Raw genomic sequence first — 21,667 nt, 5'->3', positions numbered from 1 at the left:
TCCTTCAAGCTGGCATTGACGTTAAGTGTTCAAAGTTCCTCATGCTTACATGCCTGAGTCTGAGTGAGTGCAAGAGGAAATGTCTGAGTAAATGTCTTTGTGGGTCAAGTTGTAGTTACAAAATGGGGACCAAATAAGGAAAACTGAATAGAAATATAAAAAAATGCCTTAAATTTATGGTTGCAAGAGAGAAAATATCATTAGCTCATTATTAAAACATTATAAATTAGCATCTCGATAGAAAAATAAAGGTCTGCTGAGGCGAGTTGCGAATAAATGTGACAAGCTGCTGAAACTGCACCTGAAGATTTGTGGGAAAATGTGTGTGTGTGTGTGTGTGTGTGTGTGTGGTTATAAAGAGCCCTGGCTTGCCTTCAGGGCTGTTAAGAATTGCTTATGTGGTGGTGTGTATGTGAAGTGTGTACGTGAAGTGTGTGTTAGGAGTAGATGACCCAAGCCCGTTTTCTATGCAGAAATGTGCGTCTTACATAATCCATGAGATGTATGGAATAGCCCTTCTCAGATTTTCCCCTTTGTGTGACAAGAGAGATGATCTTTTTCTTGCCCTCTACTGAGGTAAGCAAGAGTACAGCACCTAATGCCAACACACACACACTACATATTCCAACACAAAGCAAAATCAGTATTGGTGAACATACATCAAAACATACAGATAAATTTCCCAGGAGGCACAGCTTTTCTATAGGACACATTTCCCCATAGAATTTAGCACTTTTTGTCAAGTGGCACTTAAGTTGGGTGCAAAGGAACAACATATAAAACATATTTTGGAAACTGCAGATTTTGGTGCAGAAAAAAACTGGTTCTTGTTGTTAGCTTAGCGAAACATGATTATCTCTACAACCGATTAGCATCAGCCTATGACAAATTTCCGGCATTAGTTAATGTATTACTAACCAGTGTTGGGGGTAACGCATTACAAGTAACGCAAATTACGTAATAAGATTACTTTTTTCAAGTAACTAGTAAAGTAACACATTACTTTTTAATTTACAAGAAAATATCTGAATTACTTTTTCAAAAAAGTAACGCCAGTTATTTTTTTTCCATTTATTGACTGACAAGTCTCCTGTCCCCATGTTGGGAGAAATCGGAAGTACAGAGGACTTGTGTGTGCTGTGTGAACATGATCTTACTGTAGTTCTAGAATAAATGTGAATGTGCATTAATTCATCCCACTCGCAAAAAACTGATTTAGTATTCATCAAAATAAATTAAAACAGTGAAATGTAAACTCAGAATATGATGCAAACCTGCAATTAAATATGTTAAACAACACAAATGTATCTAATCCCATTTTATTAACCAATGTCTTTGCTGCTGACCTTTGATGATCCAGTTCAACCATACTAATAAGCAAAAATGACTTTAGATATACTAACAATTGTGCTTCATTGTTTTTGTATTGCTGAAGAGTGTTGAACCTTCTCCTGTGTTCTACTGTACAGACGTGAATTTACTTTTCCTTCAGCCTGAGGTTTATTCATTACACTTTTTGGTGTGAAAGGGCTTTTACATTTGCTATAAATAGAACTTCTTATTTTAAAAACAATCAAGCCCTGCTCATATTTAAAAAGTAACAAAAGTAACGCAAAAGTAACGTAACGCATTACTTTCCATAAAAGTAACAAAATAACGTAATTAATTACTTTTTTAGGCAGTAATGCAATATTGTAATGCATTACTTTTAAAAGTAACTTTCCCCAACACTGCTACTAACTCTATTTTAATTCATTAGTTATCATGGACCAACAGTAAACGGTTTTGGTCGCACTTTATTTTAGGGACCAATTCTAGCTAACTATTAACTATGTTGCCTCAAACTCCTAATTTGCTGCTTATTAATAGTTAGTAAGGTAGTTAAGTTTATGTATTGACATTAAAAGATCTAAAATATGGTCATGCAGAATAAGGCATTAAAATGTGCTTAATAAGTATTAATAATCATCCAGTATGCAAGTAATATGCATGCTAATAAGCAGCTAGTTAATAGCAAGAACTGTTACCACTGTTTTTTATTACAGCATTTAGTAATATTAACTTATAAATACACTATTGTTGATTGTCCATGTTAATTCATAATACATTAAATGTTGATTTATACAATTTAAATGTCAAAAATATATTAGTACATGTGAAATTAGAATTAATCTAGATTAACAAATGCTGTAAAAGTACATGTAGTACATGAAACCTACTACATGAAAAAAAGTTATCAATTTTAACCATATTGTAGCTTGTCTGTATAATAAGTGTCATAATCATCTTTTCACAATATGACTTGATGATCAAAAGTACCTCATGCACTCTTTGAAAAACTAACCAGAATAGCCTACAATTTCTTTTGCTAAACCACGACAAACTCCAGATTTTATTTATTTTTTAATTATTACTATTCAGGCTAAACACAGGCAATGTTAGCGCAGGGGCTGGTTGGGACTGCTGTGTCATCATTCTTGCACATACACAGGTCAGACAAGGATAGTATTGATAGAAAAAAAGAGCACTCAACTCTATATCTCAATTAGTCTAGAACAAATATTTGAGCAAAAAACAAAGACATATGGGCTGGCAAGGATAGTGTTATTGCTAATATATATTAAGCCATAGCTAAGTGTCACCACAACGTTAATTAGCTTCCTTACTAAAAGTGCGAGGAGAATTAATTACTTTTTTTTGTAGGGTTTGTTGACACAAAAAAGACCCAATTTGCTTTCCTGCCAGCCAAGAACACTTGGGTGCATAAATACTCAATTAAACTTTTGTTTTGCAATGGTAACCATTGCAGAGATCTTTATTAGCACATTTGCAGGAACACAGTCCACACAGTTCTGCCAAACTTTTTAGCACAACAAAACTTCTGTGCGTGGGTTTAAAAAAAAAAAAAAAAAGAGAAAATACTCCATGCAAAAACATCCATGTTAAGCACGGGGGAGGTTCAGAAAGAGAGCGAATAGAGATAGAGGTTTGTGGATGGATTACACTCATCTGTAACATAGAGGTGACCAGAACGAACTCTTCGCACTGCTCATAATCACTGCTTCTGCCAGGGGAGGCTCTTTCATTCCTATGTAGCAAGGAAGACCGCAATCGTTCATGAATTCAAGATGAGGAAAAGGAACCAAAGAGACGCCATGAGAGCGCAAAGAGCTTTTTCTTGTTTGTTCAAGATTCATGCTGCAAGGCGTTTTGTTCTGATTTGGCATGGAGAGCACTTGAGTAAACTTTGCCACGTTGGAAACCTCGATGAAAGAGAGCAGCAAGACTTAATGCAATGAATTCTTAAGATGTACATTAAGTTACGATATGATAATGCTCACGCAAGGGAATTAACTGTGGAATTAATAAATGAGATACAATATTTTTGAAAACTGACTGCTGTAAACATACTGCTAAAAAACACTTCTGCTTTGTGACAAAGACAGAAAAAAAATCTAAAATTGTGCTTTAGTGTAATAGAGTGGCCAAAAAAGCCAAAAATCGGGTTATGATGAACCCTTTACAATAGTAACAAAATATTAATGTGGTCTTAATCTAAATAAACACAATTAAATGTAATATTAATATCTGTTTTGATGGGTTTTCAATGTATTCTAATGATTAGTGTTAAAAAGCATAAACAAAAAAATTGTACGTGAATATAAGCTTTGCATATACACACACAATACATATATATTTATATATATATACGGATTGAATCCCTAATTAACTGCCACTAAAACATATATATAAAAAAAATATACACAATTTTTAAATAACAGGCACTGTTAAATAACTCAATTAATGTGCCGCCTGAAACTCACATGAATACTTCAGAGGAAAACTCTCAAATTTGATTGGTTCAGGAGTCTGTGTACGCATGCTGATGTGTTTACAGCCAATGTTTTACATCAGAGACATCAGTCCTGCCATGTTTGTTGTCTCTCTTTAGCCGGCCAAGTCCCTGTTGTGGCGGAGCAGGCCTTAGCGCAAGCCTCCGGGGAGAGTTGCTGTGTCTAATTGGATAACTCTTACTGTGATTCACCACAGTACTCTGGTTGTTCCTGTCTGACACAGCCTGCCCTCCATTTGTTAAATTAGAAGGCAACGATGACAGTGGTGAGAGGAGTGAGGAACAGAATGGAAATACATATATAATCACACACTTCCCTTTTAGTGCCATTTCTACACAGCACTTAATGCAATTTACAGCAACTCAAGCACAGGCATGACGAAAGAGAGAGAGAAAGAGAAGGAGAGATGCCACTCTATGTAACCTAACTTAAGTCAAGACCCCATTTACTTGATTAATACATGTGTCCTAGTCTTATTGTGAATGATTTATCAGTGCATTTTATTTATTAAAAAAAAAAAAAAAAAAAAAATTATATATAAAACTTTTACACGCACGCATACACACAAAGTGAGGAAATCACCTCTGATAAAGTACTTTAAGATGACTGACTGAATAAAATCGGGGAAAACTCCATCAGATTCAAAACTGCGAACCCAACACCTGAAAACTCTAGAATAGCATTTACTTTCTCAAGCACTCAGATAACCTCATCTGTGGCATGTATGTAATTATCTTGTCGCGTTTTATAATATTGCCATGGAAACAGCCACTGCTTCACTGATTCCGGAGCTGAAAAAAGAGCATGATATAAAAAGCGTTAAAACTTCATTTAGGCCACTTTGTTGTTAATAACAGAGCAATTATGATGTGTGTGTTCTCAGGCAAGTCAGTTTTCAGGACGAAATCACTTCCATCAGAGGAAATTAAAAGAGGGCTTTTAATTAAAATGCATTGTTCAACATGAACAAAATATAACTCTTAAAGAATGATAGCGAGCACTGCGCTTTCATCTCCATGTTAAATATTAATGCAGTAACGCAAGTCTGAAAACTCGGGTTCCATTAGACTGACCTGAGCCTCCCACTGCCTTCATTCATCCTTGGCTCGCTCCAGATTAGCCAGAGGTAAAAAAGTGCCAACTCACAGAAGCTTGCACTAAAGCACAATGGATTTCTCGCTAACTCTGAGACGTACAACGTCAATAAAAAACCCCAACTGCAACTTCTTAAATATTTCTAGGCACCTTTGGGTTTCATTTGTATATTTTGATTGTCTGTGGCACTCAAGTGTCTCAAAGAAAATTGCACCGTGGTTCCGCTTCTCGCTAGCAAACTGGTACTTAAAAGACGTTCCTCTGAAATTGGCCGTAGCTGTCCACTGATGAGGTCCTTGAACAAGATTCCTTCACAACAGGAGTGATTCAACCAAATGAAATCAAAAGTAACAAATATTCTTTCAGAAACCATTGCAGACATTAAGTGGGCTGGGATTTGTCAGGTTGGCATTTTTCTTCTGTGATGCTCATTTTTAAAGTTGGTGTATTCCGCCTGAATCAATTTCTGTGAGACACCTATGAATTGCAAATATATTACAGTTGATGTTCTACCAGAGTCTGTTTTAGAGGTCTCTTAAAGAGTTAGCTCACCCAAAAATGAAAATTCTGTCATTATTTACTCACCTTCACGTCGTTCCAAACCTGCAAGACCTTCGTTCATCTTCGGAACACAAATTAAGATATTTTTGATGAAATTTGAGAGCTTTCTGACCTTCCATAGAGAGAAATGCAACTGAAGTGTTCCCAGGCCCAGAGATGAGACATCAGTGGTTTTGCGTTGTGGTACTCTCGATAACAGCAGAGAAGAATTGTTGAATAAAGTTATTTTTGTTTTCTTTGTGCACAAAAAGTATTCTCGCAGCTTCATAAAATTACGGTTGAACCATTGATGTCACATGGACTATTTTAACTATGTCCTTACTTCGTCTCTGGGCCTGAGAACATTTAATTTACATTGCTGTCTATGGAGGGTCAGAAAGCTCTCAGATTTCATAAAAAATATCTTAATTGTGTTCCGAAGATGAACGTATGTCTTACGGGTTTGGAACGACATGAGGTTGAGTAATTAATGACAGAATTTTCATTTTTGGGTAAACTATCCCTTTAATAGTATAAAAAAGGACTTCTATGTTCTCATCCTTTCTCCAGGTTTAATCGACCTCCTCGGTCCAGACAGATGTGGACAACACGTGGCGTTGGGCTGCATTCACCCACCATACAAATTTATCGAGCTTAAATGTCACAAGCAGACGGCTGCCCTTCTCAACCCCTGCGGAACCCTGTCACGAGTGTTGTAAAGCATACGAGAGCCTGGGGAGGCTATTAGAGCTGAAATCAACCCCCTGGTGACGGAATTATGCCCCAATAATACCAGAAAAGGCAGGAATAAGACGACAAACGAGTGACCGTGGGAGCAGCGAGGGGAAATGGCAGACAAGCTCAGTGATGTTCTGAACAATGATGAGGATGATGATCTAAGGGAGGGTAGTAATCAGTGGTTGGTTTGTCCCAGTTTTCCAGAATCATGGGGCGATCCACCAGAGCCTTGTTGAAGTAGTCCAAACTTAGATATGAGATGACAGAAGGCCTTGTTTCTCAACAGAAAGCTGACTTCTCTTCAGATTAGCCTCCTCATAATTAGTGTAATTACAAGAAGGCTCTTTTAATAGCCTGTGTTGCGAGATGCAAAAATGCGGGTTGGCTTGGTGCACACTGGGTCATAAACCGCTCTCTAATCAGCAGCCATAACTCTGTTGCTCAGCAACCAGAAGTGTTCTAACATCTCCATGCAGCAACTGTTTACATTTCAGAGCAGTGTTGGTGCTGACGGCACATGACATTGAGAGGAACTTCTAAATGGATTCCCTCAATCTACAGGGAAACTGCGTTAAAAAAAAAAAAAAAAGTAGTGTGCAGGCGTTCGTGGGACCAGTTTCTGCACATGGGTAAGCACAAATACAATGCAATACTTTGTTCTGTGTGAAGATTTACCAAGATGTCTCTGCTCATCAACAATGAATTAGTAGTGGGAAGAGATCAAGACCTAGTCTTGCATGGCGACACTTTTGATTATAATGTCTGGTCCACGCCACCACACAGGCCTTTGAACATAAAAAAATTAATATAATATAATAAATATAATATAATATAATATAATATAATATAATATAATATAATATAATATAATATAATATAATATAATATAATATAATATAATATAATATAATATAATCAGGGGTGCATATACGCAACTGAAAAAAAAATGCACTGGGTAAATAAGTTCAGACAGCTCATTTGCGTACCAACATGGTTGACAGCTATTTATTCACAATCACCATTTTAGATCAACTAATAATACTATATAATATTTCCGTTTGAACTAAAAGAATAAATCTCAGCTATGCGCTGCCGGTTTCAGAGCAAAACACAAAGCTGTGTCATTCACTGATGCACTTCACTCTGTCTTCTTTCCACCAATAAGCTGGTGTTGAGGAGCAATATGGCTGCCGTCACATAAGCCAAGTGGATGCTGCATATTGGTGGTGGTTGAGGAGATCCCCCTCACAATGTAAAGCACTTTAAGTACCCTGAAAATATGCGCTATATAAATGAAGCAAATTATTCACTCGGCAGCGCCCCGCAGCGCATATACTTACTTGCTGGCATCCCGCCAAAATAAAAAACTTGTTTATTTAAGGCTTGAAAATGTTAAAAACTTACATAACATTAAAAAAAGTTAAAAATGAAAAAAAAAAAAATTAAGAATATAATATAATTTTAACCATTAAAATTAACCATTGCTGATAATACGAAAACTCTTCAAGTTCTTAAAATTGAACCTCAAGCACACCAGGCAAAATCCTGCAATGCTCCTCTTCATTAAAATCACCTGGTCTCCTTTGGTTCTTTAACTCAGTTTTATAGCCACTGGACCACTATTATAAACTAATGGAGCTCTTTATTTCTTTCATTATAAAAGAACATTGAAAAGAAAGAAAGAAAAAAATACTTTTTAATGAAACTTGACCCAGTGCATTTCATTACTGTCACTTTCTGAACTGGACACCTGACACAGCAAACATCTAACACTTCCCCATCCACCAACAAGAGAACAATAAACAAGAGTAAAATAAACCCTGCTCAATGCAAAAAACCCATCAACACCTGGCAGTGGCAAAAACGAAGGCCATCGAGAGAAAGGAAATGCTGACCTCAGCTTTCCTTTCAGTCTTCCATTTGTCCTGAAGGGTTAATTATTTCCATTATCCAGAGTGGCCTGGGAAATTCAAGCATGGATTGGGACAGACCCGACAACCAGCATCTACAGTCTTTGAGAACAATGCAGCTGTCCGGTCCATGGGTGGCGACTGTTTTCTCTCCTCTAACACATTCACATCAGGGTGGCCTTGTGCTTATGGCCCCCTCCAGACAGCCACAGGGCCAGAGAGCAGGAGACTGGGGCACAACAAACCAAACTTGTCGTCTTTGATTCACTGCCAGAGAATCAGTGAGTCAATCCAACCCACTGGGAAAGCGACAGCACAGGAAATAAGGGTCAAACTGAGCTTTCCTCAAGGTGTCAGTGCAAAACATGCCATGCTTTGTTTACAGCAAGGTGACACTGAGGGAGAGAGGTGTGCAAGTGAGTGTGCATATGCGAGTGTCTGTGCGCATATCTAAGGGAGTGTAAACAAGCAAGATTGACTTTTTAAGCCAGGCATAAGTTCAATCAGAAGGGAAGATCTATGGATGCACATTTCAGATTGGTCGCTATTTTCATGGGAGCTGGAAGCTGATAACACTGCGTTTGAAAGAAAGATGCGGCTATATGTTTTGGAACTTTGTGCGATATTTTGTAGAGTCTAGAGATTGAGATGACAGAGAGAGAGAGAGAGAGAGATGAAAAAGAAATGATGGATTTGACAAGGAAGACAGAAACGCGCTCTTCGCCGCCTTGGGCAGTAGATCATATTGCTATCAGCACGGGTCCGTTCTCTCTCTCGCCAAATGAGGGATAGAGGACAGAAGAAACAGCTGGCGGGAGTGTTGTTTGTCCATCAGGGCCGTTGCTTTCTGTGGGCTGTTTCGGCCATAATGAAAATGAAGTGAGAGATTGAGATCAGGGACGAAGAGTGTTTTCATCAATCACAGCTTAGTGGGGAGAAGAGAACAAAACTGATAGTGCCAAAGACATAGCCCTGTGGCACCCCCTGAGCTACACACTCATTCCTGTGCCTTTTGTCCAGCTCCTACTGTTTTTGGAGGTCCGGTGTCCATTTGTTCTGCCTGAACTAATGCAACATGACAACAGATTTGTGTATTCTCTTTGTTCACATATACACTGGATGACAGGCTCTGGCCTCAGCACCAGGAGCTCAAAGCATGCTGGGCAGAAAAGAGATAATATTTATTACCAGAGTGGGGCTGGAAGATATCTGGAATAATAAGTAATGAATCTCTTTGCTTGTCAGATGCAGGCAGGATACATATGAATTTCTGATCGTGACAGAAAAGACTGAAGCTCTGTTCCAAAACCTAGTGGGCGGCCCAGCTTTCTACTGTTTATACAAGATACCCTTGAAAGGCAGCATCCTGCATGAACTAGAAACTTGTAAGGGACTGATTTGAAACATTCTACAAGGGCAAGAACCCGATGTGCGACAAATAGATTCTACAATTGATTCCAACAGGATCTGATGTTAAAAGCGCGTAAAAAAACCCCACCACCACACAGCAAAATAAATATTGAGTAAAATAATCTATTTTTAATTAGATTGAACATTATCAACATCTTTCAATATCTAATGAATAAAATATCTGACTGGAGTGTTGCCAAAATGGCCGCTGTGTGTACTGGCTTAGCATAAAAGGGTTTTGGTGCTGCCTTAGATTTTGGACAAAAGAAGGCATCTTAAAAGATAACGCTGCTGCCTACTGTGTTAGCCCAGGTTTTGTGCCAGCAGAGTGCCAATGATGCTTTAAAGGGCTGCCTAGGTGGTTTTGGAACAGAGCCTGAGTCTGCATGAAACATGCTGGATTTCCACCAAACTCACCTTCTCTTTCCTCTGTCTGGCGGTTTCCTCCGCAGACAGCAGAGTCTTGTAGTAGGAGCTTCTCTCTGCAGTGAAGTGGACCTTCGACAGGGCGTTCTCCACCAGAGCGACGGACAAATTCACACCCTCGATGTGAAGCCAGCCAATAAAGTTTCCTGCTTTATCCATGCTCTCCACCTCCACTTCCACCTAGGAGAAAGAGAGAGACGAGGCAAAAGAGTGAGTTAATATACTGTATCTGGGATTAGCTGAGATTCCATTACTGTGGCGGCAGAGAAAGAGACTTTGTCTTAAATAGACAGATCACTGGAGGAGACTGAGCTATCTATTGATCGTCCAGACGGCTCGTTCTTCAGGCAACTCAGGGGGCCTTCAGCATACCCCCACTCATACACTCACGCACACACTTCCTGTCACTGACATCACTGCTAGGCACGTCTTTCTCGCACAATTAAACGTGAGGTCGAGATTCAGCTTGGCGCTAACTTTAGCCTGACATTCTCAATTAAAGCGGTGACACCAGGGAACACGCACCACTAATATATTACATTTGTCTCCAAGCACTGAGGCTGTTTATTGGCCAGTGATCAAAGACGGCAGGCAAGGACAAAAAGAGTGCATTTCAAAGAAAGACAGGATGACAGAGAAAGAAAAGAAGAGGGGGAAAACAGTGAGTCACTTTAAACATTAACCAATTACTAATGGAAAATATGCAAGGATGAATTCTCTAACTGCTTCTTAACACCCAAAACAGAGAAGGAAAATTACACACTGTATGACGCATCAAGGTTTTAGAGAAGTCTTTGTGCAACAGAAAATCTAGAAGCTCTAATCAAAGCAACCTAATGACAATGTCTTATTAATTATGATGATTATAGGGAACTCAAATGCTTAAGAAACTACATTTTTACATTTTCTAAAGAAATGATGCTAGGATCTTGTGAGTGGTTGCCAAGGAGTTTTAACGCAGTTGCTAAGATATTCAGATATTCAAGATATTCATAAGATATTTAAAATGCCATTGCTATGGTATTTTGAGTGGTTTCTAAGCATTGCTAGGAGTAAGTTGCTATGTCTCTGTGATATCCTGATCCCTAGATATGGCTCAGATTCTTCAGTGTAAGCCTATGGGATTTTTTTCACCATTTTATCGTCCGATCAAGTCGCATACATCTCATCAAGCATCAAAAATTGAAGTATCCTTCATGTCTGTAGCACAAACGGTTCGGGCGACTTGATGCACCAAATTTGAATACTAAAAGTTACAGGCTGCCTCAGCAAGCACCACTTAGAACGTGCTCCATCAAATCATCTGTCTCAACTATTACGATCCATCGGCAAAGCAACATCCACACTGTGCAAGTGAAATGGGTTTGTGAGAAACAGGCAGGTGTTGTGAAAAGACACTCCAAGAGTCAAACGATTAAGAGTGCGGTTGTTCAGCCAGGAAGCCCCTTGGGAAATCTGCTGGGAATTACTTTGGAGGCAGAGGCTGCATACGCAGGGAGAGTAAAAGCTTTTTAATGAGGGCATAATCGGCACTTTGATTAAACACAAGAATGACAACCAACCTCACATTATGGGGACAAACAACTACCCTCCCACTCCGGCCCCGCTTGGCGGCAAACTAAAGCTCTACATGCAAAAGGTAATGGCTCCGGCCGGGTTCACGCTCAGAATGTTCCGGTAATCTGGGTTGGCCTTAGCCAGAGGGCTAAATGTATTAGGTCTCGCACAACCAGCTTTATGCACCCCATGTACTTTGCTGTTGGAACACATAGAGCAGAGTTAATCAAAGTGAACCCGTCTACTAAACAGGTTTTCATTAGAAATGATCTGATGTTAAACCAGAATTTTGTTTAATTAAATGCTGCTAGTTTGTTGTGGGAGGCTGCCAGGGTGTTGCTCACCAGTTGCTCAGGATGGTTTTAGCTTGTTTGTGAGGTTGATAACATGCTAACATGCTAAGTGGATGCTTAATGTCACTGGTATTTAACAGTGGGTGCTTTTGACAGCATGTCCATAATGTAGATGCTTTCCCTCCCATTTCACACACTAAATTTTATATACGGTTTTGCACCGAAGGTGAGTGTCTCGGATACAGATCACAGACTGAACGGCACTCTGCTAGCCTCCTGGCGTTATATAATCAAGTCTTTAGATGGGAGTGGTGTCTTCCTCAATGTCAGATGATGGGGTTTTAGACATGATTTGGCAGCAGACGCTGCAGGATAGTCTACAACTGTCTTTAGTGCATCTGTTCACCTGTCCACCAGAATCTAATGCATCCCCTTGCTACTCAACACATTACATGACGCATTATTAGACTTTCTACCTGACAATGCTCAGAGACCCAAACAATGATACTCATGGTGTATTTTTTACAACGTAAAACATTTCACAAAGAGTAATTTTATTTCACGGTAACGATATATCTCACGATATAGTTATAAGAAATGCTATGTACATTTTATAAAGTAATCAAATGTATTAAAACACTGCATATTCTTCACTGTGTAAATTCAATATGTGTGACCCTGGACGACAAAACCAGTCTTAAGTGTCAATTTGTCAAAATTGAGATTTATACATCATCTGAAAGCTGAATAAGCAAGCTTTCCGTTGATGTGTGGTTTGTTAGGATCGGACAATATTTGGCTGAGATACAACTATTTGAAAATTTGGTATCTGAGGGTGCAAAAAAATCAAAATATTGAGAAAATCGCCTTTAAAGTTGTCCAAATGAAGTTCTAAGCAATGCATATTACTAATCAAAAATTAAGTTGATACATTTACGGTAAGAAATTTACAAAATATCTTCATGGAACATGATCTTTACTTAATATCCTAATGATTTTTGGCATTAAAAAAAATAAATAAAAAAACAATTTTGAGCCATAATGTATTTTTGGCTATTGCTACAAATATACCCCAGCGACTTAAGACTGGTTTTGTGCTCCAGGGTCACATATATATTTCTTCTTATTAAAGTTACAAAAGTGATTTAGTCAAGAGCAGTAAGAGATTTTCTTTCTTCTGTTGTTTAACATGAATGACAGACTTCACTTTAAGAGCTCCCCAGATCCAATATTCTGTTTCAAAACACGTGTTTTCTTCCTCAGCTTTTTGCTTTCACTTAAGACCTAAATTACTGTGTTTACGAGGATACTTGCAAAGACAGGTACATTTTGATACATACAAGTGTGTATTTAACTGTTCAAGGCCCATAAAGTCAAAAATAACTCCCGCGTTCTATGAGCACAGTCTTCACATGTGCACGTCTCTTTGACCGCGCTCAGAAACAGTCTCTCAGACAGCACGTGCATATAGCGAAATGAGTCCTCTTTCGTTGCTGATTGTGTTTCAACAGCTTAAAATCACTTTTCAAACCACAATGCTTAAAATTGCATGCAAACTAAGTTTTCATGACCACGTAGCACAGCAATGTCATGTGAGCGTGCAACTGCGACAAGGACAATAGTCCAAAATCTTTAGCAACTGGTTGACAAATTTCTACCGGTTAATTGTCTACTGGTATATCACCCTCCCTAATTACAATAAATTTGTTTGAAAGCATTACATATTGTGTCATTCATATTTTCAGTTCATTTTTTTTTTCTCCCTAACCAAAACTATTGAGATACATTTCAGTGCTGGCTACTGCTATGTGTTGTTTTTACTCATTTTAATTAAAATTAGGCAATATTTAATAGCATTTATACAAACGTTGCAATTCTGCTACGCTGGGTCTCTGAGGCTTAAGGTTGTTTGTGAGGGAGAGAGATTGAGTTAGAGAGAAAAGCATATGGCCTTTATCTTGGCAAATAGATTTAAAATCTCTTGCTTATCCAAATACAAGGTCAAACTCAACGCACTCGCCTGCAGTTCGGAGAAAACGCCAAACGTTTCATGTAAGCCTTAATAAAGCAATATACAATTACATGAGTTTAATCTCAATGACCCCAAAACTCAAAGATTAATATCTTTGCAGTATTCTTTCCTGGCACAACACCATGACTCATACACACAAAGACAACACGAATAAACAGAGAAAAATGCGTCAGTGTGATTAGAGAGCAGCAGAAAAGCTTTCCACACACATCATGTAAGATATATCACAGATGATATCCAAACGCCTCTATTGATAGCTCGAGCCTTCGCTCATCCATTGCAGCATATTACCACGTTTGCAGTACTAATTTACCATCGCAAAGTAACGTTGGAGTCATCCATGCCGAAAGATTGGATGGTTAGTGTGATGTTTGTCATAATTGGCAAGGGATGCTAAACCCCACTTGTGTACTCTTAGCAAGCGCAACTATGTGCAGTTGGTTATGAGGAATATGGCTGCACTGGGTTACCAATAAGTAGCACTGAAGCTAGTCATTTCAATTTTTTTAACTAATAAAAAAAGCAATTTGTTCACTATTTGACAAAAATCACACCTCCAAACATGAGCTATAAGAGTCCTGCTGCCCCACATAGGCGATAGATGTGGCGAGCAGTAATTTTGGTGTATTATACAACAGTCAAGATGGACATGCAAGCAGCTATTTGCTAAAAATATGCATTATTGTGAACATGTGAAAAACACTTTTTTCCTCACACAAACTCTATAATAGTCCCTGGAGTGAAACTGGGTGTGTGACAGACTGTAGGTGGATGTCTGGGCGAGTCAGGGCCACGTGTTTTGCTGGTGCCCACACTGATGGATGCATTGAACATCTCACCACCACATAGACGCTCATCCCACACAGAAACAGGAAAACACACTAGCACAGTAAGGGCAGGCGAAGTCTCGAATAGCCAGGCCCAGATGGCTCCCAGCGGAGGTTTCCAGAGCCACTATGGCTCCCTGTGGATGGAGCGTTTGAGCCAACATGGCTCCCGCTGGATCACAAATGGCTTCTGCAAGTGTGAAAAATGCTGCACAGAGGAGAAACATTAAAACGGAGAGAGATTGATTTCCAGTGCGGCTCGCTTTTAGAGGAAAAAATGGGCCCTGCCCACTTCAAATGGGTCACAGTGAGGGATGATATTATCTTTAAGAGCTGATGGTCACAAGAAAGGATGACAACCACAACAGACAGATAAATTTACATTCATTTAAAGCTTCAACCTGGTTAACCTTGCCTGAGATCATCCCTAACAAATGATATACAGATTCTCCAAACAGTAAACACTCCCAGAATAATATACACACACTCAGGACCCTTCAGACTTCCTTCTCTTGCTTTTAATCACTGGAAAGCCCTTCACAGACATTAAATCTTATTTTATGGCATAGACCAATTACTGACTGCGTCTCTCTCGCTCTGTAACTCAAAACCCAACATGTTGGCGAAATACAGGAAGGATATCCTTACATGACCGTGCTACTGTAGTCCGTGAAATCCTTTTGAAAACTGATGACATATAGGATTTGCCACTAATTTGTGACATTAATTTTCACATGTAAGCACTACATTCATTATAATTTATTTAAAAAAAATAACCTACTATGAAGAAAGTGTCCTGCTATGCAGATGCTTTAAAGGTGGGGTATGCATTTTTTCAAAAATGCTTTAGAAAACTGAGTCGGGCCAGTACCAAAACAAACTTGTAGCCAATCAGCAGTAAGGGGCATGTCTACTCATGATGCGAGGAGTGCACGCTCATCAGTGCACATGACAGACATTAGCAAGCCGAGCGACGACAAATATAGAGATGGCGGATAAAAAAATAACGAGAGGAAAATGTCTGCGGAATAAAAGGCGGCTTACACCGTGTCTACACCGGACGCGACAAAGCGACCATTGAAAATCATTTGAAATATGTGTCAATGTCATAAATAGAACGCGGCAGTAGTTTACTGTCTGGGATTTGTCGTGTTGTGGTGCATCATCCAGTGTAGACAGCATCACTGATTATAAAAAGTTCTATAGTATTTTGTTGCGGCGCACCGCTCGCGTCCGGTGTTGACACGGTGTTACGGTAAGGCAAGAAGGACCCTGTAAATATCGGATCAGCTTTCCAGCACTGCAGAGAACTCAAGTAGCGGGAAGGCCTGAGATTGGACATCGAGGTTGCTTTGTTCCTTCTCGATAGGTGAGTAACATTGACTTTGCTTTGTTTCACAGAACTAATCGTTGCCGTACGTATGTGTGGGGCGGAGCTATCAAAATAGGGGCGAGACCCTTTTGGGGTAGGGCGTGTTTGTTTTGGTGATTTCAAATGTCAACACTGGCTACCAGAAATCACTTACCCCACCTTTAATATTGTAAGTGAGGGAAGGGATTTGACACTAGTTTTGGGCAAAAAAAGGTAGATATTTGTCAAGTATTTGTTGGTATAAGTTTGAGGATGCAATCAATAAAATTGATTTTTTTTATTATACAATTACTCTACCATTAACTTTTTTTTTTTGCATTTAACTATGATGTTGCTGAAATCAGGAGAGGAGAAATCCAGTGTTGATGTCCAAAAAAAAAAAAAAAAAAAAAAGACGACTGAAACATTAAAACAAACTGTAAAATATTTAAACGTTTTGTGCCGACCATACAGGGCATCTGTATAACAAACAAGCTTCTCGCACTCAACTAAATGTTTCATAAACACTTCATTTATTGGCACACACTGAGTTTACTGGCTCAGCTTGTGCGCAATCTTGTTTTGTGGGTAGCAGAACATACAGTTTTATTTACGTGAGTGTGCGTGATGGTCAATGAAGGTGAACTTTCCCAGGTGTGCAGTTGCTTGGATCACATCACAAACTCGTGGGGTGAGAACGTGTGTATCTGTGTGTGTTTGTATCGATTAAGCTTCAGGGCACATGCATCAGTGTCACAGTCATGCTGTCTGAACACAATCTCTCAAACATGGGACCCATTATGAGCTCTGAAAACACATGCCAGTCGGTCCATCACAAACACACACACACAGAGATCAAGCACCAATCAAACCTTTTCCCCATTGCCACTTTCAACATACGCAAGAAACTCTCCACCACCATTAAAACTGCCATTTATTTCAACCATCCATTTCAACTCAAAAAGCAAAATTAAAATTCATGATGCTCCTGCTCTCCTTTCATCAAAATTGTCTAAATTATGGATCATTTAAAAGGGTCAAAGTAGATATCTTACACCCCGTGAAAGCAGCTGCAATCAGGACGGACATTTTCAACAGTCGAGCAAAGAATCAATAAGATTTAGTCCAGAGAGACAAACGTGAGTAAAATGCATTAATAGATCTGAACATTAATGGCTGCTTCCAAGGCATTTATTGTGCAGACTTTCACAAAACTCCCTTAGTTTTTTTTTTTTTCTTTATGAAAATCACAACTTTAATCTAGTTGTTTATGTGTTTATTTCATTATAACATTGTGAACAAACTCTGTGGTAGAAATATCAGTGTAGGCATTTAAAAAAAATAAATAAATAATAAAAAAAAATAATGCCTGTGTCTTGCTGTGGCAAATTGCATAGCTACCATTTTATGCATCTCTATACAACCTGAAATTTATAAATAAATATTAATAGAAAAATAAATAGTAAAATTGTTGCATTATTATTTGCTATATAGTCTCTTCATGGGACACTAAAATGGATTTTAACAGTAGCATATTGCTATTGATATTATATAAGCATGAATAAGTTTCAAAACAGTTCATCTGTGACCTTCATATTATGAAAAAAAAAAAGAAAAAAAAAAGGAAAATCTAGGGCGCAAAAATGCCTGTAGTTGCAGAAACAGCCGAATGCAGAGCACAACACTAGTGACCAATGTGTTTAGTGACAGCTTTCCCGTTCAGAGGGGAAATTGCCTCATTGGTGGCAGGATCGTCTGAAGCTCCAGCTGCGTGTTATGTTAATGCTGTTATTATGTTTGTTGACGGCTCTGCTGTGAAGGGTCCACTATGTGAGGACTGCCATTATAAGGATAGATCTGTGTGTTTGGGTGAGTGACTTTTATAATTACAGATCACAAACACAGTAAAAAGCAAATGTAGCTTGAACTCAAGCGTGAGGCTCTGAGGAAATGTTTGTTACCAGCCACTGCCACGAGACAAACATGCACAACTGCACCTCATGAGAGACAATGAAAGTACATGTGAAATACACAATATTAAGTGAGGTGCACTGCACAGAGTTCAGAGGTGGCACTTAACCTTGTGTAACCATAGCAACCACGTCAAATTATGGCACCATGTGGTGCCATCTGTGAGGTAAATGCATAACAGGAAGGACAGTCAGCCAGAACAGGAAGCAGATACACCAGATGGCCCCCACGGTACGGTTTGTAATATAAAGTGCTTGAGATGCTCCAAAATACTACGTCTGGTAGCACCTGGATCTGCATATTTATTAATGATCTAAATAAGAACATAACAGACTTCTATTGTTTTCATATAAAACTAATTATAGACCGACACAAACCCTAGAACTAAAATACATTTTTTTAGAATTTCGAAAATAATTTGCAATCAAAAAGCAATAACTGGAAATTATTATTATTACTATTTTTATTAAAATAAACCAAATCAATAAAATCAATTAAACAATCCCTAGCCCTACCACTAAAATATAACTGAAATGTAAAGAATAAATAAAAAAAATATTTTTTTATAATCTTAAAATTAGCCTATATTTTAACAAACTTCTGAATTAATAATATTCTAAATTAAACATTCTAAATTAATGATAAAAATAACAGTTATGGAGACCACACTAAAACAACACTGAACATTTGGAATTTAGAAAAATATGCATATTTTAATTTCTCAATAACAAACATTTCATTTTAATAATACCCAAAAAGAGTGGTTCTGTAGATTAACCAATTTATTGGAAGAATTGTTACCACTCATACTCATAATAACTAACAAGGGTTTCACACAAGTCTTCATTTTATTTTTTGCAGCTGAATTTGTTTGTTCCATATGCTTTAATTCTGCTCTGTAATGTTTACTGAAACACATACTGTACAAAAAAGGGCATACACAGACATTGGTTAGCTAAGACCAAAACCTCTGGTACAACAGTGAAAGCCCCAGAGGTTTCAGGGTGAATCCATAAAATGGATTAGCCCCTACCAAATAAATTATGGATCGAAGCACTAATGGTAGAGGATCTATTTTGGATTCAAAATATACAGTTAATGGGCCTTTTAATCAAAAGAAAGCACTCTCATAAAACAGTGGTCAAACAGAGTAATACTACAGCAGAAAAGAATAAACAAGAAGAACGTTCTTCTTTAAACATGGCTTAAATCAATGGCTCAATCTAAGGCCAATGTGTGAGAGTCCACTGATTGAAAGCAAGAGAGAGAGAGAGAGCTGTGTTAAACCTCTCTGAAAAAGCAAAGCAGAATTAATACATCAGTAAGAGTGCCCTATAGGCACTTCTGCCCATCAGACCAGCAGAAAGCTGGCAGAAAACATTTGATTATTGCTATAGGTTCAAACTCCCAGTCACGTAACTGTTAGAGGAAGTAGTGTTGTAATGCATTGTGTATGTGCGCTTGTGAGTGGACGTGTGAGTGTCTACCATTCTCGGATTTAGTGCTGACCCAAAAGGTCCAGCACTGCACTAAATAAAAGCAGGAGTGTTTTAGCAGGAGAGTCAATGAAATGAGACCGCTGTAAGAATAAAAGTCACATGCAGAGGAAGAAATCAAGGAAGTTAATAAAAGTCCAAAGGTCAAGGGTCAGTTTAACTTGAGTGAATGAAAGAGCTCGTGTAAAGTGGGTAAATTATAATGAAATAATATATAAACTGTACTGGGCATTCTGAAAATGAGAACTACCTCTCCTTTATTGCTTCTAAATAAACTGGCATCATAATTTCTATCAAATATCGCTATGAAATCTGCCTTTATATTACTGAAATTAAAGTACTGATACAGTGTCTATATCAAAGTGGAAGAAAAAAATAGGTGAATTTTTCTTCACATTTCAGTGATCGATGATAGTGGTATTAACTAAAAAATATTTTAAAAAAAATTGTAAACAAAGCTGAAAGTAAATAAACATTAGGTTAAAAAAAGAAAAAGGACTGCAATAAGTTTAAATGTCTAAAATGATCAAAAACTGAAATAAAGTTAAAGACACGAGAGGTACACCATGTCTACAAAAAACAAGCAAACAAAGTCAAGAAACAAAATGAGGAAGTCAACAAAAGTAATCAAAGATTACGCGTCGCTAAGTCAAGCCACTAGACAAGATGAAAGGAGGAGGTGAGGCATGAGGGGCTGATTTTTGTTCGCCATGCAATTTACTGCAGGGAAAAAAGCAGAACGAAGCAAAAAGCTTCATTATCTGTATTACTTAATGCTTTTTAACACAAAACATCCTCCTGAGGGGTGAAAACAAGTAGCGAATCACTGGCAATGCTGGCGAAAGATATGGAAATCACACCGGTTTTGAGTGCAGATGTTGGCGGCGGTGTTGTTAAAGTATCTCCCAAATGGTGTCCATTTAAAAGTCTGTCAGTGCGGCTGCATTTTGAACAGTTTGCATTAAGCAGCTTTAATACTACACACACACAAATCCTTTGACACACACACACACGCAAACACTTAGCGAACGATGCAAGTTTGAAATTGTGTGAGTGGCGGTACTTGTTCTCATAAGAGCATTTATATGCCTGCATGTGCACACAAATCCCACCAGTGCGTGTTTGCACGTGTGCATTGTGTGCATTTGCTTGGATGTTTAAAGGCATAGGAAGCCTTTATTCTAATGCCTCCCATGGCCTCTGTGGGAACAGGTCAATATTTAGTCGATGGGACTCGTGGAGCTGTGGTGGTCTCCTCTAAATGACCTACATGGCTTTATGGAGCAATCAATCCTGAAAGGACCCCTACGACACAAGCTCTTCTATTCAGACTCACTGCAAAAAAACAGCAGAACCTGGTTCCTCTGGGGGTCAAATTATCTTTAGACTACAGTGTCTCTTCAAGCTCTCTTCAAGAAATTCAGAAGAACCCTCGAGATGAACCTGAAATCCCTAATGTCCAGCCGAGAGATGCATGAGGTCACACATCATAATAAAAGTGTTTCCTTCATATCCTCTCTTAAGCTGGTCAATCTCCACACGGCACAAAGACCAGCAGGGGAGTGTGGGGAAATCAATACCCCTGATCTCTCTCCACAGGGGTACATGCACTGCTCTCTTCATGTCAGGAGCTCGGTATCAAATGACATTGGCTGGCGAGAAGTCACGTGACTTGCGTGAATGATATTCATATCTATAGTTACGGCTCAAGCTGAGGTGATCAAAGAAAAACAACAACCCGTGGTGTGAAAGACAACATTAACGGAGGCACTGGCAGTGTATAAATATTTAAATGATTTTTCGTCTGACCATTTCGGGATAATGATTGAGAGCATGAGAAGTCACAGAGCGTGAATGGAGACATCTGATTGGATGAAGGGATGCCAACAGAAGCCGGAACGATTGAGTGAGCTTCTGAATGGACTCTAACAGCATGGTTGTTAAAATCAATGGCGGCAATAACTGCAATCCATCTCTTTCACGGCTGCCCTTGCGCCCTGATCAATGCGTATTGAGCTACATCTGTAATATTGCTAATATCAGACATTATTTCCTTTCCAGAGATGATGGATCAGAAATATGCAGACGTGTATTTGTGGAGGTTTTAGGCCACAAATAGGTTTAGGTTTTAGTTAGCAAAGGTCCACTGCACTACAAGGAAATGAAA

General features: G+C 38.6%; 1 protein-coding gene across 1 annotated transcript in view; it reads right to left on the bottom strand.

Moving 5' to 3' along the window:
- snd1 (staphylococcal nuclease and tudor domain containing 1) overlaps window positions 1–21,667 on the bottom strand; it is a 168,708-nt gene that overhangs the window by 45,013 nt on the left and 102,028 nt on the right. Inside the window, exon 17 of the mRNA XM_058774227.1 lies at window positions 9,965–10,153. Coding sequence (XP_058630210.1) covers window positions 9,965–10,153 — 189 coding nt within the window. The remainder of the gene's footprint in view (window positions 1–9,964; window positions 10,154–21,667) is intronic.

The sequence above is a fragment of the Onychostoma macrolepis genome, chromosome 04 (genome assembly GCF_012432095.1).
Source record: "Onychostoma macrolepis isolate SWU-2019 chromosome 04, ASM1243209v1, whole genome shotgun sequence".
NCBI classification, from domain to species: domain Eukaryota; kingdom Metazoa; phylum Chordata; class Actinopteri; order Cypriniformes; family Cyprinidae; genus Onychostoma; species Onychostoma macrolepis.
Note: the sequence above shows the minus strand (reverse complement) of the source record. Positions and strands in the feature narration are given on the sequence as shown.